The sequence below is a fragment of the Ranitomeya imitator genome, chromosome 1 (genome assembly GCF_032444005.1).
Source record: "Ranitomeya imitator isolate aRanImi1 chromosome 1, aRanImi1.pri, whole genome shotgun sequence".
In the NCBI taxonomy this organism is placed as follows: domain Eukaryota; kingdom Metazoa; phylum Chordata; class Amphibia; order Anura; family Dendrobatidae; genus Ranitomeya; species Ranitomeya imitator.
In genome coordinates this window covers 167,829,711-167,847,976 of record NC_091282.1, presented here as the reverse complement: position 1 = coordinate 167,847,976, position 18,266 = coordinate 167,829,711, and the positions used below count along the sequence as shown (strand labels likewise).

The 18,266-nt window shown below is 47.0% G+C and overlaps 1 protein-coding gene across 1 annotated transcript in view; it reads right to left on the bottom strand.

Moving 5' to 3' along the window:
* Positions 1–1,352: 1,352 nt before the first annotated feature.
* FAM174A (family with sequence similarity 174 member A) overlaps positions 1,353–18,266 on the bottom strand; it is a 57,299-nt gene continuing 40,385 nt past the window's right edge. Inside the window, exon 3 of the mRNA XM_069752204.1 lies at positions 1,353–1,680. Within this exon, the coding sequence (XP_069608305.1) occupies positions 1,677–1,680 (4 nt within the window). The 3' untranslated portion in view covers positions 1,353–1,676. The remainder of the gene's footprint in view (positions 1,681–18,266) is intronic.

The following is an 18,266-nucleotide window of genomic DNA, read 5'->3' as shown; positions in this document are numbered from 1 at the left end:
TGCTCCCAAGTCAAGGGCAGAGCAAAGTACTGTAGCACTGTACTGTGGGGAGGCACTGTGTGGTTTACGTAGGACGAGTCATCTACACGAAGCAGGTCAGAGATTCAAGGAAGAGAGGAGACGCCGGATCAAGACGAGATGCCCATCGAACCGTGCCGTCCAAGTATAATGAATGGTGTTTTTTGGGATCTCCAGAGTGGCTTAGGTTTTCTTTTTTCCCCCCAGCATTCTAGTATACTCTTAAAGAGGCCTAAAAGGTAATCTTTCAGTAGGATTGGCCTTCCCAAGCCATGTATATGAGCATGTAAGTCATAGGAAGCTGACTAAAATGATACTTTGATATCTGCGATCTGATGTCTTATTCCAGACAAATCCACATTCTTATATGGCAATGAACTCTTTCAAGCTATAGGAAAGATGCTGCCTAGAAGATGACACTGCCTTCACAGCTTATTTTATATAAAAGGGGAAGCTACCAGTGTGAAGCAAGTAACTAACACAGAACAGGGGACATAACATTTGACTTCTTGCAAAGACATTGTTTGCTCCTGAGTTCTACTGTATTGTAACAATATTGCACCCTGTGAGATGGAAGTTGTGAAGAACCTGCAGATGTGTTTGGTATAATCACACACAGCTCTGCAGTGAAATCAGAGAGTCTGTGTGGCTGCAGACTCTGCACTGCGGTGATTCTCCATTTTCTGAGCCAGGACAGAGTATATGTATGCATTATACACACTCCCAAGCCAGAGCCCATCCTTGCTCCATACACTTTTATCCAATCACCAGAACGAGGCCACGCCCAGTGGATGGGCTCTGGCCCGGAGTATGTATAACGCATACAAACCCTCTGGTCTCAACTCAGAAACCGGCGAATCCTTGCACCACACAGAGCGTTGTTCTGGGGGGATTCAGAAGTCTGCAGTCACACAGAGTGACTGCAAACTTATCGATTTGGACCGGACAACCCCTTTAAATAGAGTGATGTGTTCTGTACTACGATCTTCAAGGAAAACTGTTCCCCATAGCCTGGAAGAACTCATTTACATAAAGTGGTAAAAGATGATTTCTCAACAACAAGGCATATGATATGAGGCATACAGGCATCACTCTAACCAGGAGTCTATAACCTGTATGCCCATATTAATAGTTTAGATCAAATGTGATGACAAATAAATTCTCTTTAATGGTGGTGGCCGTATGTTATATGTGGTGACAGGTGCACTTTAAAAATTCTGCCCCAGTACGGATAAAGTACAGATGATTTGTATGGGGGACTGAATAAACTGACCATTGGCTTTCATTCATTCATTAAAACTTTATCTAGGATGAGGACCAAAAAATACGGTACATTAGAATTGTTTAAGCTTTTATTGACAATATTTACAATAAAACACATTTACCTACAATTTCCATGTTAATTAATTTCTCACATGGGAACATAAATAACAAAATAGTACAAGTAAAATGTAGCACAGTAAAGAGGCAAATAATAACCAGATCTTAAATAAGAATATTGGGAGTTCTTAATGAACAGGTGACATTTTCACATTGTTATAAGGCATGTACAAAATAAGCATTGAGAGTGGATAGTGTTCAATACAAACAGTATGGAAATGTATTCGCTTTCATCAAGCGGATCGCTGTCCTGCAGTCAAACAATAAAAGGCATCGTCTTATCTAAAAGAAAAGAAGAAAAAGCGAACAGTTTAACAGTCAAGAAAATCGTTCACATGAGTAACCGGAGCATCTTTCCTGTTTTAGTGTTGTTGACTTTACACAAAAAAGGGGTCAGACACCAATCCTATCGTGATTAACTCACATCTAAGAGGTCAAAACTCCTTTTGTCACAAACCTGTCTTACACCGACATTATAAATTATGCCTTTGAAGAAGGATAACTAAAGGAATGACTGAATAGTTAAAGGGAACCTGTCACCCCCAAAATCGATGGTGAGGTAAGCTTACCGTCATCAGGGGCTTATCTACAGCATTCTGTAATGCTGTAGATCAGGGGTGTCAAACTGCATTCCTCGAGGGCTTCGAACCATGCGTGTTTTCAAGATTTCCTTAGCATCGCACAAGGTTTACCTTGAACTGTCCTCCCATCTCTCTTCTTGCTCCCTCTTTGACTGCCTACAATCTGGCTTCCGGTCACACCATTCCACTGAAACTGCCCTAACTAAAGTCACCAATGACCTCTTAACCGCCAAGAGCAAGCGACACTACTCTGTCCTCCTCCTCCTCGACCGGTCGGCTGCCTTTGACAAAGTGGACCATTCCCTATTATTACAGACCCTCTCATCCCTTGGCATCACAGACTTGGCCCTATCCTGGATCTCATCATACCTAACAGACCGGACATTCAGCGTCTCCCACTCACACACCACCTCCTCACCTCGCCCTCTATCTGTCGGAGTCCCACAAGGTTCAGTCTTTGGGCCCCTGCTCTTCTCCATTTACACCTTTGGCCTGGGACAGCTCATAGAATCTCATGGCTTTCAGTATCACCTCTATGCTGATGACACACAGATCTACATCTCTGGACCAGATATCACCTCCCTTCTAACCAGAATCCCTCAATGTCTGTCCACTATTTCATCCTTCTTCTCCGCTAGATTTCTGAAACTTAACATGGACAAAACAGAATTCATCATCTTTCCCCCATCTCACGCGACCCCCCCAGCGAACCTATCCATTACAGTAAATGGCTGCCCACTCTCCCCAGTCGCACAAGCTCGCTGTCTTGGGGTAATCCTTGACGCTGATCTCTCCTTCAAACCACATATCCAAGCCCTTTCCACTTCCTGCCGACTTCAACTCAAAAATATTTCACGAATCCGTTCATTCCTCAACCATGAATCTGCAAAAACCCTAGTCCATGCCCTCATCATCTCGCCTTGACTACTGCAACCTCCTGCTCTGTGGCCTCCCCTCTAACACTCTCGCACCCCTCCAATCTATTCTAAACGCTGCTGCCCGACTAATCCACCTGTCCCCCCGCTATTCCCCGACCTCTTTCCTCTGTCAATCCCTTCACTGGCTCCCCATTGCCCAGAGACTCCACTACAAAACCCTAACCATGACGTACAAAGCCATCCACAACCTGTCTCCTCCATACATCTGTGACCTCGTCTCCCGGTACTTACCTACACGCAACCTCCGAGCCTCACAAGATCTCCTACTCTACTCCCCTCTTATCTCCTCTTCCCACAATTGTATACAAGATTTCTCTCGCGTATCACCCCTACTCTGGAACCCTCTACCACAACACATCAGACTTTCGCCTACCATCGAAACCTTCAAAAAGAACCTGAAGACCCACCTCTTCCGACAAGCCTACAACCTGCAGTAACCACCGACCAAACCGCTGCATGACCAGCTCTATCCTCGCCTACTGTATCTTCACCCATCCCTTGTAGATTGTGAGCCTTCGCGGGCAGGGTCCTCACTCCTCCTGTACCAGTTATGACTTGTATTGTTTAAGATTATTGTACTTGTTTTTATTATGTATACCCCTCCTCACATGTAAAGCGCCATGGAATAAATGGCGCTATAACAATAAATAATAATAATAATAATAATAATAATAATGGTGCTGGAATCATTCTCTGCAGGTGATTAAATTATCACCTGTGCAATGCAAGGAAATCCTGAAAACATGACCTGTTTGCAGCCCTTGAGGAATGCAGTTTGACACCCCTGCTGTAGATAAGCCCCTGATGTTACCTGAAAGAGAAGAAAAAGAGGTTAGATTATACTCACCTGGGGGGCGGTCCCGCTGCAGTCAAACGGGTGTCTCAGGTCCGCTCCGGCGCCTCCCATCTTCATTCCATGACGTCCTCTTCTGGTCTTCACGCCGCGGCTCTGGCGCAGGCGTACTTTGTCTGCTCTGTTGAGGGCAGAGGAAAGTACTGCAGTGAGCAGGCGCCGGAAAGGTCAGAGAGGACCGATGCCTGCGCACTGCAGTACTTTGCTCTGCCCTCAACAGGGCAAAGTACGCCTGCGCCGGAGCCGCGGCGTGAAGACCAGAAGAGGACGTCATGGAATGAAGATGGGAGGTGCCGGAGCGGACCTGAGACACCCATTTGACCAGACCGCAGCAGGACTGCCACTGGGTGAGTATAATCTAACGTCTTTTCTCCTCTTTCAGGATACATTGGCGGCTTATCTACAGCATTACAGAATGCTGTAGATAAGCCCCTGATGACGGTGAGCTTACCTCACCATCGATTTTGGGGGTGACAGGTTCCCTTTAAAGGGTACCTCCCGTTTCACATAAAATTTACAGGCAGTCTGCAGCAAGTCAGTCATATATATCTGTAGATTGTAAGCCCTCGTGGGCAGGGGCTTCTCTCCTCCAAAAAAAGTCGATGACTCGTTTTGTTCAAGACTATTGTATTTGTTTTTACTTTGTATATCTATAATAAACAATATAGTTCATTGTCCTCTCAGTCTCTATTAAAGTGTATGAGGTCCTCCCAACTCTTCCCCGACAGACTATGGGTACCGTCACACACTGCCATTTCGATCGCTACGACGGTACGATTCGTGACGTTCCAGCGATATCGTTACGATATCGCTGTGTCTGACACGCAGCAGCGATCAGGGATCCTGCTGAGAATCGTACGTCGTAGCAGATCGTTTGGAACTTTGTTTCATCGCTGGATCTCCCGCTGTCATCGCTAGATCGGTGTGTGTGACACCGATCTAGCGATGCGATCCAGCGATGCGTTCGCTTGTAACCAGGGTAAACATCGGGTTACTAAGCGCAGGGCCGCGCTTAGTAACCCGATGTTTACCCTGGTTACAAGCGTAAAACTAAGAAAAAACAAACAGCACATACTTACATTCTGGTGTCCGTCAGGTCCCTTGCCGTCTGCTTCCCGCACTGTGACTGCCGGCCGTAAAGTGAAAGCAGAGCACAGCGGCTGTGCTTTCACTTTCACTTTACGGCCGGCAGTCAGTGAGTGCGGGAAGCAGACGGCAAGGGACCTGACGGACACCAGAATGTAAGTATGTGCTGTTTGTTTTTTCTTAGTTTTACGCTTGTAACCAGGGTAAACATCGGGTTACTAAGCGCGGTCCTGCGCTTAGTAACCCGATGTTTACCCTGGTTACCCGGGGACCTCGGCATCGTTGGTCGCTGGAGAGCTGTCTGTGTGACAGCTCCCCAGCGACCACACTACGATTTACCTACGATCACGGCCAGGTCGTATCGCTGGTCGTGATCGTAGGTAAATCGTATAGTGTGACGGTACCCTATGTCAGGAGAAATAAGGATTGGTCAAGCTGTGCCTGACACTTTTGTTTTTTACTGGAGATAAGTCACCACCAGAGATGGCTGCAGCAGTCTGTCTCTTGTGTCCATTAAAAATACATGGGCCAAGCAAAACATTCCTGTGTACAGAGTTTAGAGACAGTTGTTGGCTGAACTTCATTTACATATTTGTCAAACAAGCGTTAGAAAACAATTATTTCTTGCATTAGAATCCCAGACAATTGCTCCGTCTCTCCTCTATGCTTTACACCCCCTTCAAAAGTCCGTATAAAGCAGATACCGGTGCCATCAGTGTGTTCTCAGTGTGCCATCTAAGGTTTTCCGATATGAATAAAGAGAGAATAAAATGACAAAGCTTCTCCTATACTTTAAACATGTACAACAATTCTCCGTGTTTAGCTGTTGTGAACAAAAGCAGGGAATGTGCGATGGAGAAGAGAAAGGTGCTGAAGAAAAAGACTAATGGGTGGAATGTTTTTCAGCCTATGACTTTGCAGCAGACGTTCTCCAAATATAATTGTGAGAATATAATTACCCCTTTCAGGAAAGGAGAGCAGATGTGCTATAAAGATGTACAGTACATTTACTTCAGACTGCATTAATGAGGTGCACTTTAAATACCTATATCCATTTTACTCATTTATACACTGGCATTAATTTCCCAGGGCTTCACAGACATCATTATCACTGTCCTCATTGGAAATTTAGATTGTGAGCCCCTATCAGTAGGTGTTTGGCGTGTGGGGGGGACCTATGAAAACACGGGGAGAACATACAAACTCAATGCACATGTTGTCTTGGGAGGGATTTGAAACCGAATGATGCAAGGATACAGTCGCCACTCTGTATTCTCTGACCCGTGACGGAACCGGCATTGTCCCTTCATGTCAAACCCGAATGCTAATGGGAATAAAGTTAATTTCCTCCCCGCAGCATTTGGCCAAGTGCAGGCACCAGGCAAATCAATAACACTATTAACAGAAGACAAACCGGCTCCGCTGTGACACCTCTGGCTAGCTGGTTTAGCTGACAGTGATTTCCACCATGCCCCTGGATGACCAGGTGCAGACCATGGTAAAAGCTATGCAAATAATGTCCAAAAAGATAAATGGTTGCACTCACTGGTATTAAATAAAAACTTCTTTTATTGGTACACTTAGTTAAAACATGCCTGCCGGAAGGAACTCACAAAAAACACTCTGGACAACGGCTGTTTCGCGCCTCCGGCGCTTCAACGGGTCCAATGGTGTGCAGGAAGTGGCAGCAAGCTTATACAGGTAACAGCCAAACACGCCCAAATCCCGCCTGTCAGACTATTATCATGAATACGCCTCCATTAGGCTGCGAACATTGATCAAATAATACAAAAACTACATCACATGATTTAAAAAGTAGATACAGCTCTGGCAAAAATTAAGAGACCACCACATCAGAACCCTGTCATGGGCAGCCCAATCTCCAGACCTGAACCCCATTGAAAACCTCCGGAATGTAATCAAGAGGGTAATGGATAATCACAAGCCATCAAACAAAGAACTGCTTAAATTTTTGCCACAGAAGCAGTGTGAAAAACTGGTGGCAAGCATGCCAAGACGCCAGGCGCGGACTGGCCCAGGTGGCAGGAATGCATATGCCCCCCGGGCCGGTGCCTAAGCAGCTGCACAGGGCCGCTGGAGGACTAGCAGTAGCAGTGATTGCAATACATAGCGCCACCTGTAGTGCGCGGTGGCGTCATCCCGCCAGCAGCCGACATGTAGGCTGCAGGGGTATGTGATGAGCAGGCTCCTGTGCGGCGCTGCCACTCTGAGGGAGAGAGCCAGCAGCAATCAAGATGAAAGGTCAGCGCCTCAGCATACCTCCTGTGTGTGCACGGAGCTCCGGCTTCTCCTGCTCTTATCTGCTATCCCGGCAGAGAAGGAGAGACGGGGGAGGTGCCCGGACAGTGCAGAGCTGTGAGCAGGAGAAACTGAAGAGCTGCACATGGACATCAGCCGCCCCTGCACCACAGAGGAGAGTGTGTGATGTGTGTATGAGCCTGGTATCTGGTGTGTTGTGTGTGTGATGGCTGCGTGTGTGTGATGGCTGCGTGTGTGTGATGGGTGATGGATGCGTGTGTGTGTGATGGCTGCGTATGTGTGATGGCTGCATGCATGTGTGTGATGGCTGCGTGACCAGGGGCGGATTATAAGAGGGTCAATATTGGGCCCCCCCACACCACTTGGCCCTGGGCTACCGCACAGATTGCCCACCGCCATCAGGGCATTACTGCCCGTGCCCTGACTGGCGTATCATTTATGGGCCCGGTTGGCAGAGAGAGGGGGCCCGCATCGGGCCCCGTCTCATCTGCTCACTGGGCCCCTACCGGCGCTGCGGCGGTTTCCTATTGACGTGCGGGCGCGTGCCCGCACGCCAATAGTTAACAACAACAGCCGCCAGCCAATTGGAGGCTGGCAGCTGAAGTCGGCCGCAGGCGCACGCGCAGCGCACATGTCTGACGTCATTGTCAGTCGCCGGCGAATGCGCGCTGCTGGAGGGAGGTCGCCACCTGGAGCGCTGGTAAGGTGAGGAGAACTCAGTTTGTTTGTTTTTTTTTTTGTTTTTTGCTAACCTAACGATTGCTGGACACACTGGAGCAGATGATTGCTGGAGACACTGGGGCAGATTGCCGGAGACACTGGGGCAATGCTGGACACACTGGGGCAATGCTGGACACACTGGGGCAATGCTGGACACACTGGGGCAATGCTGGACACACTGGGGCAATGCTGGACACACTGGGGCAATGCTGGACACACTGGGGCAATGCTGGACACACTGGGGCAATGCTGGACACACTGGGGCAATGCTGGACACACTGGGGCAATGCTGGACACACTGGGGCAATGCTGGACACACTGGGGCAATGCTGGACACACTGGGGCAATGCTGGACACACTGGGGCAATGCTGGACACACTGGGGCAATGCTGGACACACTGGGGCAATGCTGGACACACTGGGGCAATGCTGGACACACTGGGGCAATGCTGGACACACTGGGGCAATGCTGGACACACTGGGGCAATGCTGGACACACTGGGGCAATGCTGGACACACTGGGGCAATGCTGGACACACTGGGGCAATGCTGGACACACTGGGGCAATGCTGGACACACTGGGGCAATGCTGGACACACTGGGGCAATGCTGGACACACTGGGGCAATGCTGGACACACTGGGGCAATGCTGGACACACTGGGGCAATGCTGGACACACTGGGGCAATGCTGGACACACTGGGGCAATGCTGGACACACTGGGGCAATGCTGGACACACTGGGGCAATGCTGGACACACTGGGGCAATGCTGGACACACTGGGGCAATGCTGGACACACTGGGGCAATGCTGGACACACTGGGGCAATGCTGGACACACTGGGGCAATGCTGGACACACTGGGGCAGATTGCTGGACACACTGGGGCAGATTGCTGGACACACTGGGGCAGATTGCTGGACACTGTCTGGGGGCAATGCTGGACATACTGGGGCAGATTGCTGGACACACTGGGGGCAATGCTGGAGACACTGGGGCAATATGCTGGACACTGGGGCAATATGCTGGACACTGGGGCAATATGCTGGACATACTGGGGCAGATTGCTGGACACACTGGGGCAGATTGCTGGACACACTGGGGCAGTTTGCTGGACACACTGGGGCAGATTGCTGGACACACTGGGGGTAATATGCTGGACACTGTCTTGGGGCAATGCTGGACACTCGGGCAGATTGCTGGACACACTAGGGGCAATATGCTGGAGTCAGACACTGGGGCAGATTGCTGGACACACTGGGGGCAATGCTGGACACACTTGGGCAATATGCTGTACATACTGGGGCAGATTGCTGGACACACTGGAGCAGATGATTGCTGGACACACTGGGGTAATATGCTGGACACATTGTCTGGGGGCAATGCTGGACATACTGGGGCAGATTGCTGGACACACTGGGGGCAATATGCTGGACACTGGGGCAATATGCTGGACATACTGGGGCAGATTGCTGGACACTGGGGCAATATGCTGGACATACTGGGGCAGATTGCTGGACACACTGAGGGTAATATGCTGGACACACTGGGGCGGATTGCTGGACACACTGGGGGCAATGCTGGACACACTGGGGCAGATTGCTGGAAACACTGGGGGCAATATGCTGGAGTCAGACACTGGGGCAGATTGCTGGACACTGTCTGGGGACAATATGCTGTACATACTGGGGCAGATTGCTGGACACACTGGGGGTAATATGCTGGACACACTGGGGGTAATATGCTGGACACACTGGGGGTAATATGCTGGACACACTGGGGGTAATATGCTGGACACACTGGGGGTAATATGCTGGACACACTGGGGGTAATATGCTGGACACACTGGGGGTAATATGCTGGACACACTGGGGGTAATATGCTGGACACACTGGGGGTAATATGCTGGACACACTGGGGGTAATATGCTGGACATACTGGGGCAGATTGCTTGACACAGTGGGGGCAATGCTGGACACACTGGGGCAATATGCTGGACACACTGGGGGTAATATGCTGGACACACTGGGGTTAATATGCTGGACACACTGGGGGTAATATGCTGGACACACTGGGGCAGATTGCTGGACACACTGGGGGCAGGACTGGAGGCATGGGCAGAATGTACATACGGGGCATTATTGGAGACACGGGGCAGAATGAAAGACATGGGGCAGGACTGGATTATGGGGCAGGATGGAGACAGATGGGGCAGGATGGGGAGATCATATGGATCATATGGACTAGAATGGATACTCATGAGGGCAGGATGCGAGAACATATGGCTGGAGCCAGGAATGAGATATACGGGGCCAGGATGGGGAATATTATTACCATAGGGGATTTACCCTACCATTAAGGGATATTATTACTGCAGTGATGTATTTATTTTATTTTTTGAGTATACTGTTTTAAATGAAGGGGGGGGGGCGGTCCTGTTACTGTGCAGAGTGACACTGTCGCCTTTTTTTCTTCATGTGGTGTTATGTAGAAGTTGTGAAAAATTAAGTAATGTGTTCTGCAAGCGGAGCTAGAGATAACTGTTATTTCCTGCAGAAACGAGTCCTGGCTGGAAGAAATGATGGCAGTCTGTGCTGGATGAAAGATGAAGGAGTTCACCTAGAGACGTCACTGGTGAGTCAGTGTTACCTATACACTGACACTATACACTGTATACTATATACAGAGGTCCTGTGTACAATGTCACCAGTGATCACTGTATTACCTATACATTATATACAGAGCTCCTGTGTATAATACCACCAGTGATCACTGTATTACCTATACATTATATACAGAGGTCCTGTGTACAATGTCACCAGTGATCTCTGTATTACCTCTACACAGACACTGCATACTAAGTACAGATCTCCTGTGAATACTGGCACTTATGGTGATAGTATTGTGTTTTTTTGTTTTTTATTACTGATCAGTATTGTACTATTCAGTCACTATGTGGTGGTAATATGTGGTCTGGAAATGGTGTTGTGGTATTTGTCCCTTGTATGTGCCATTTGGTCACCAAGTGTTGGTAATATGTGGTGTTGACATGGTGCGGTGGTATTTGTTCCTTGTATGTGATATTATTCGATCACTGTGGTTGTAATTTGTGGTCTGGTCATGGTGCGGTGGTATTTGTTCCTTGTATGTGATATTGGTCAAAATATTCCTAAGTTGTATTGCATATTTTAACAAATATTTAATAGGTTACAGTAGAGTAGGGCCCGGCCATTTTTCTGGAATAATCTGGTTCAGGTATATCATGACCCCCGTCACATGACCGGGGGGGCCCACAGTGTCTGAACAGCCCGGGGCCCTGGCTACCCTTAATCCACCCCTGGCTGCGTGTGTGTGATGGCTGCCTGTGTGTGTGATGGCTGCGTGTGTGTGATGGCTGCATGTGTGTGATGCATTTGTGTCAGAGCTGCGTGTGTATGTGTGATGGCTGCGTGCGTGATGCATTTGTGTCAGAGCTGCGTGTGTATGTGTGATGCTGCGTGTGTGTGTGAGCTGCATGTGTGTGTGTGTGAGCTGTGTGTGAGCTGCGTGCGTGTGTGTAAGCTGCGTGCGTGTATGTCATTATATAGTGGGGCTGTGCGTGTGTGTGTAATTTTACAGTGGCGCTGTGCGTGTGTCATACAGTATGGCTGTGCGTATGTGTCATACAGTGGGGCTGTGCGTGTGCCTGTCATTACACAGTGGGGCTGTGCGTGTGTCTGTCATACAGTAGGGCTGTGCGTATGTGTCATTATACAGTAGGGCTGTGCGTATGTGTCATTACACAGTGGGGCTGTGCGTGTGTCTGTCATTATACAGTAGGGCTGTGCGTATGTGTCATTATACAGTAGGGCTGTGCGTATGTGTCATTATACAGTAGGGCTGTGCGTATGTGTCATTATACAGTAGGGCTGTGCGTATGTGTCATTACACAGTGGGGCTGTGCGTGTGTCTGTCATTATACAGTAGGGCTGTGCGTATGTGTCATTATACAGTAGGGCTGTGCGTATGTGTCATTATACAGTAGGGCTGTGCGTATGTGTCATTATACAGTAGGGCTGTGCGTATGTGTCATTATACAGTAGGGCTGTGCGTATGTGTCATTATACAGTAGGGCTGTGCGTATGTGTCATTATACAGTAGGGCTGTGCGTATGTGTCATTACACAGTGGGGCTGTGCGTGTGTCTGTCATTATACAGTAGGGCTGTGCGTATGTGTCATTATACAGTAGGGCTGTGCGTATGTGTCATTATACAGTAGGGCTGTGCGTATGTGTCATTATACAGTAGGGCTGTGCGTATGTGTCATTATACAGTAGGGCTGTGCGTATGTGTCATTATACAGTAGGGCTGTGCGTATGTGTCATTATACAGTAGGGCTGTGCGTATGTGTCATTATACAGTAGGGCTGTGCGTATGTGTCATTATGCAGTAGGGCTGTGCGTATGTGTCATTATACAGTAGGGCTGTGCGTATGTGTCATTATACAGTAGGGCTGTGCGTATGTGTCATTATACAGTAGGGCTGTGCGTATGTGTCATTATACAGTAGGGCTGTGCGTATGTGTCATTATACAGTAGGGCTGTGCGTATGTGTCATTATACAGTAGGGCTGTGCGTATGTGTCATTACACAGTGGGGCTGTGCGTGTGTCTGTCATTATACAGTAGGGCTGTGCGTATGTGTCATTATACAGTAGGGCTGTGCGTATGTGTCATTATACAGTAGGGCTGTGCGTATGTGTCATTATACAGTAGGGCTGTGCGTATGTGTCATTATACAGTAGGGCTGTGCGTATGTGTCATTATACAGTAGGGCTGTGCGTATGTGTCATTATACAGTAGGGCTGTGCGTATGTGTCATTATACAGTAGGGCTGTGCGTATGTGTCATTATACAGTAGGGCTGTGCGTGTGTGTCATTATACAGTAGGGCTGTGCGTGTGTGTCATTACACAGTGGGGCTGTGCTTGTGTGTCATTATAGAGTGGGGCTGTGCGTGTGTGTAATTATGCAGTGGGGCTGTGCGTGTGTGTAATTATACAGTGGGGCTGTGTGTGTGTGTGTGTGTCATTGGTGCATTCACTCTGTGTCATTCTATGTGACTGCAGACTTGTGCATCTCACATTGCTCGCAGAGCTGTGGTTATTTGGCGGGTGTCTGGCTGCAAGTTTGTGATTTGCATACATGCGGTCACATGCCGACAAGACTTGCATGGCGAATGCAACTGTATTGAACAAGGCCCAAAACAGTCTAGTCGAAATGTGGCTGGGAATATATATATTGCATGATTGTGGTCACAAGACCACTTGTTGCCGGCACCAGAGAATCTTCACAGCGCACAGTGCGCACGATATGAGGATTCACACATAGTGACTGTAGACATGTAGCATAAGATCCGACAACCCCTTTAAGGATGAGCCGCTCCTCATGGGCCACTGCTGTGTGCTTGCCCCCCAGGCCAAAATTTGCCAGTCAGCCCCTGCAAGACGCATGAAAGCTGTGATTAAAAATCATGGTTATTCCACAAAATATTGATTTCTGAACTCTTTCTGAGTTAAAACATTAGTATTGTTGTTTCTAAATGATTATGAACTTGTTTTCTTTGCATTATTTGAGGTCTGAAAGCACTGGTTGTTTTTTTTTGTTTGTTTTTTTACTTTCACCATTTTTCTTTGTCAGAAAAAAAAATACAAAATTTATTTCTTGGAAATTCTGAGACATGTCAGTAGTTTATAGACTAAAAGAACAGTTTACATTTTACTCAAAAATACACATATAAAGAGAAAAATCAGACAAACTGGCAAAAATTAACCCTTTAGCGACCGCCGATACGCCTTTTAACGGCGGCCGCTAAGGGTACTTAAACCACAGCGCCGTTAATTAACGGCGCTGTGGAAAAAGTCCATAGCGCCCCCCAGAGGCCGATTTTCTCCGGGGTCTCGGCTGCCGAGGGTAGCCGAGACCCCAGAGAACATGATTCGGGGGGTTTTTAACCCACCCCGCATTTGCGATCGCCGGTAATTAACAGTTTACCGGCGATCGCAAAAAAAAAAAAAAAACGCGATCTCTTTTTAATTTCTCTGTCCTCCGATGTGATCGCACATCGGAGGACAGAGAAAAGGGGTCCCAGGTGGCCCCCCAATACTCACCTAGCTCCCCCGATGCTCCTCGTGTCTCCCGGTGGGCGCCGCCATCTTCAAAATGGCGGGCGCATGCGCAGTGCGCCCGCCGGCCGGCACGGGAGAATCTTTGGGGTCTCGGCTGCCGGGGGTAGCCGAGACCCCAAAGAGCATGATCGGGGTCGGTATTACCGACCCCTGTTTTGCGATCGCCGGTAATTAACTGTTTACCGGCGACCGCAAAAAAAAAAAAAAAAAGTAAAGTGTAATTCTCTGTCCTCTGATGTGATCGCACATCAGAGGACAGAGAAATAGGGGGATTCGGGGACCCTAGCATACTCACCTAGGTCCCTGGATCCTCTTGCTGCTCCTCCTGGCCGCCGGCAGAAGAACATGTCGGACGCATGCCCAGTGCGCCCGCCATCTGTCTCCATCTGCCGGCCGGCAGGAGAACAGCAGTTGGGGCTAAAATTAGGGTTAGGGTTAGGGGTAGGGTTAGGGGTAGGGCTAGGGTTGGGGCTAAATTTAGGGTTAGGGTTGGGGCTAAATTTAGGGTTAGGCTTCTTTCACACTTACGTCGGTACGGGGCCGTCGCAATGCATCGGCCCGACATACCGACGCACGTTGTGAAAATTGTGCACAACGTGGGCAGCAGCTGTAGTTTTTCAACGCATCCGCTGCCCAATCTATGTCCTGGGGAGGAGGGGGCGGAATTACGGCCATGCATGCGCGGTCAGAAATGGTGGATGCGACGTACAAAAAAACGTTTCATTGAACGTTTTTTTTGTGCCGACGCTCCGCCAAAACACAACTGATCCAGTGCACGACGGACGCGACGTGTGGCCATCCGTCACGATCCGTCGGCAATACAAGTCTATGGGCAAAAAACGCATCCTGCGGGCACATTTGCAGGATCCGTTTCTTGTCCAAAACGACGGATGCCAAACGATGCAAGTGTGAAAGTAGCCTTAGGGCTAGGGTTAGGGTTGGGGCTAAAGTTAGGGCTAGGGTTGGGGCTAAAGTTAGGGTTAGAGCTGGGATTAGGGTTAGGGTTTGGATTAGGGTTGGCATTAGGGTTAGGGTTGGCATTAGGGTTACGCTTGGGATTAGGGTTAGGTTTGGGATTAGGGTTAAGGGTAGGGTTGTGATTAGGGGTGTATTGGGATTAGGGTTAGGTTTGAGATTAGGATTAGGGGTGTGTTGGATTTAGGGTTTTGATTAGGGTTATGGTTAGGGTTGACATTAGGGTTGTTTTGGGGTAAGGGTTGTGATTATGGTTAGGGTTAGTGATTAGGATTATGGATCAGGTTGGGATTAGGGTTAGGGGTGTGTTGGGGTTTGGGTTGGAGCTAGAATTGGGGGGTTTCCACTGTTTAGGTACATCAGGGGGTCTCCAAACACGACAGCTAATTTTGCGCTCAAAAAGTCAAATGGTGCTCCCTCCCTTCTGAGCTCTGCCGTGCGCCCAAACAGTGGGTTACCCCCACATATGGGGCATCAGCGTACTCGGGATAAATTGGACAACAACTTCTGGGGTCCAATTTCTCTTGTTACCCTTGTGAAAATAAAAACTTGGGGGCTACAAAATCTTTTTTGTGGAAAAAAAAATATTTTTTATTTTCACGACTCTGCATTCTAAACTTCTGTGAAGCACTTGGGCATTCAAAGTTCTCACCACACATCTAGATAAGTTCCTTGGGGGGTCTAGTTTCCAAAATGGGGTCACTACAGTTTAGGTACATCAGGGGCTCTGCAATCGCAACATAATGCCCACAGACCATTCTATCAAAGTCTGCATTCCAAAAAGGCGCTCCTTCCCTTCCGAGCTCTGCCGTGCGCCCAAACAGTGGTTTACCCCCACATATGGCGCATCAGCGTACTCGGGATAAATTGGACAACAACTATTGCAGTCCAATTTCTCCTGTTACCCTTGTGAAAATAAGAATTTGTAGGCGAAAAGATCATTTTTGTGTAAACAAAAGGGATTTTTTATTTTCACGGCTCTACGTTATAAACTTCCTTGAAGCACTTGGGGGTTCAAAGTGCTCACCACACATCTAGATAAGTTCCTTATGCACTTTTTTGCAATTACTATTTAGCTGCTATATAGTTTCTGGCATATGGCACTTTTCTTTGCTACCTCAGTATTAAGGACATTTATTTGAAAATCTTTTCCAATATAAAAAAATCCTTTTTATACTAAGCACTTTGCACTTTACTAATTATGTATTAAAAAATTTTTTTGTGTCCTTAAAATAACAAAAAAATATATATTTTTGTATACATTAGGACTTTTTGTATAGTGCAATAGTGTCATGATATAGGCTGCAGCTCAGTGTTTTGTTTCACTTTGATATATGATTTATATTCATTATGATTTTATATTATTTATTAGTATAATCTATATTTGGAACTTACACTGTGACTGCTGGAGTGAGTAAGAGTAGCATGGGATATTAATTTTCTAAACATCCCCTTTAGCACTTTGAAGTGCATTATATTTTTGGTATTGCGGCTATTTTGTGTTGTTTTTTTCCCCCCCTTCCTTTTTGTTAATTTCTGTAATGTTCGCATATATGTAATAAAATGACATTTTAAATCTTCTACTGTGGCATTACTTCCGTGGTTTTGTGTAAGAAGTTCCTTAAGGGGTCTAGTTTCCAAAATGGTGTCACTGGTGGGGAGTTTCCACTGTTTAGGTACATCAGGGGCTCTCTAAACGTGACATGGCGTCCGATCTCAATTCCAGCCAATTCTGCATTGAAAAAGTCAAACTGTGCTCCTTCACTTCCAAGTTCTGCGGTGCGCCCAAAAAGTGGTTTACCCCGACATATGGGGTATTGGCGTATTCAGGAGAAATTGCATAACAAAATTTATTGTTACATTTCTGTTTTTACATATGTGAAAATAAAAAAAATGGTTCTGAATTAAAATGTTTGCAAAAAAAGTTAAATGTTCATTTTTTCCTTCCACATTGTTTCAGTTCCTGTGAAGCACGTAAAGGGTTAATAAACTTCTTGAATGTGGTTTTGAGAACCTTGAGGGGTGTAGTTTTTAGAATGGTGTCACACTTCGTTATTTTCTATCATATAGACCCCTCAAAATGACTTCAAATGTGATGTGGTCCCTAAAAAAAATGGTGTTGTAAAAATGAGAAATTGCTGGTCAACTTTTAACCCTTATAACTCCCTAACAAAAAAAAGTTTCGTTTCCAAAATTGTGCTGATGTAAAGTAGACATGTGGGAAATGTTATTTATTAACTATTTTTCATGACAAATCTCTCTGATTTAAGGGCATAAAAATACAAAGTTTGAAAATTGCAAAATTTTAAAAATTTTCGCCATATTTCCGTTTTTTTCATAAATAATCGCAAGTAATATCGAAGAAATGTTACCACTAACATGAAGTACAATATGTCACGAAAAAACAATCTCAGAATCAGCGGGATCCGTTGAAGCGTTCCAGAGTTATAACCTCATAAAGTGACAGTGGTCAGAATTGCAAAAATTGGCCTGGTCATTAAGTACCAAATTGGCTCTGTCACTAAGGGGTTAAGAGACCACTGCAAAATGTTCAGAGCGGTAAATGTAACAATTACACAATCCTAAAAACACTGTCATGTCACACTTATCGAATCCTGAGGCACCCTGTGCTCGAGTGCGCAAGATCCACCTGGCCTCCCTTCTCAGGAGTAATTTGTGTAGATCTCCTCCCTGGACTGGTAAAGTAAGTCGCTCAATTCCTGCGAATCGCAATGCGTCTGCATTACCACCATGATGTTCCCTCATATGATCAATTAGGCGTGATGTACCCTTACCAGTTACTATGGATTTATAGTGTTCTCTAAACCGCACAAAGGCCGGAGAGTTTTGCCTATATAGAAAAATATACAGGGGCACAATACAACAAACTACATAATTAGTTTGGCAGGTGATGAAATCATTGACCTGGTGTGATATGTTCCCTATTTGTAGACATTTTGAAGTTGGATATAAAGTAAAAAATGAACAATGTCCAGATTTAAAGTTACCTGCCGTTTTTATGCGATGTGAGCCAATTTTAGTTTCTGTTGAGACGATTATGGACCAATATGTCCTTCAGGTTAGTAGTTCTCCTAAATGACACTTAGGGTACCGTCACACTATACGATTTACCTACGATCACGACCAGCGATACGACCTGGCCGTGATCGTAGGTAAGTCGTAGTGTGGTCGCTGGGGAGCTGTCACAGAGACAGCTCCCCAGCGACCAACGATACCGAGGTCCCCGGGTAACCAGGGTAAACATCGGGTTAC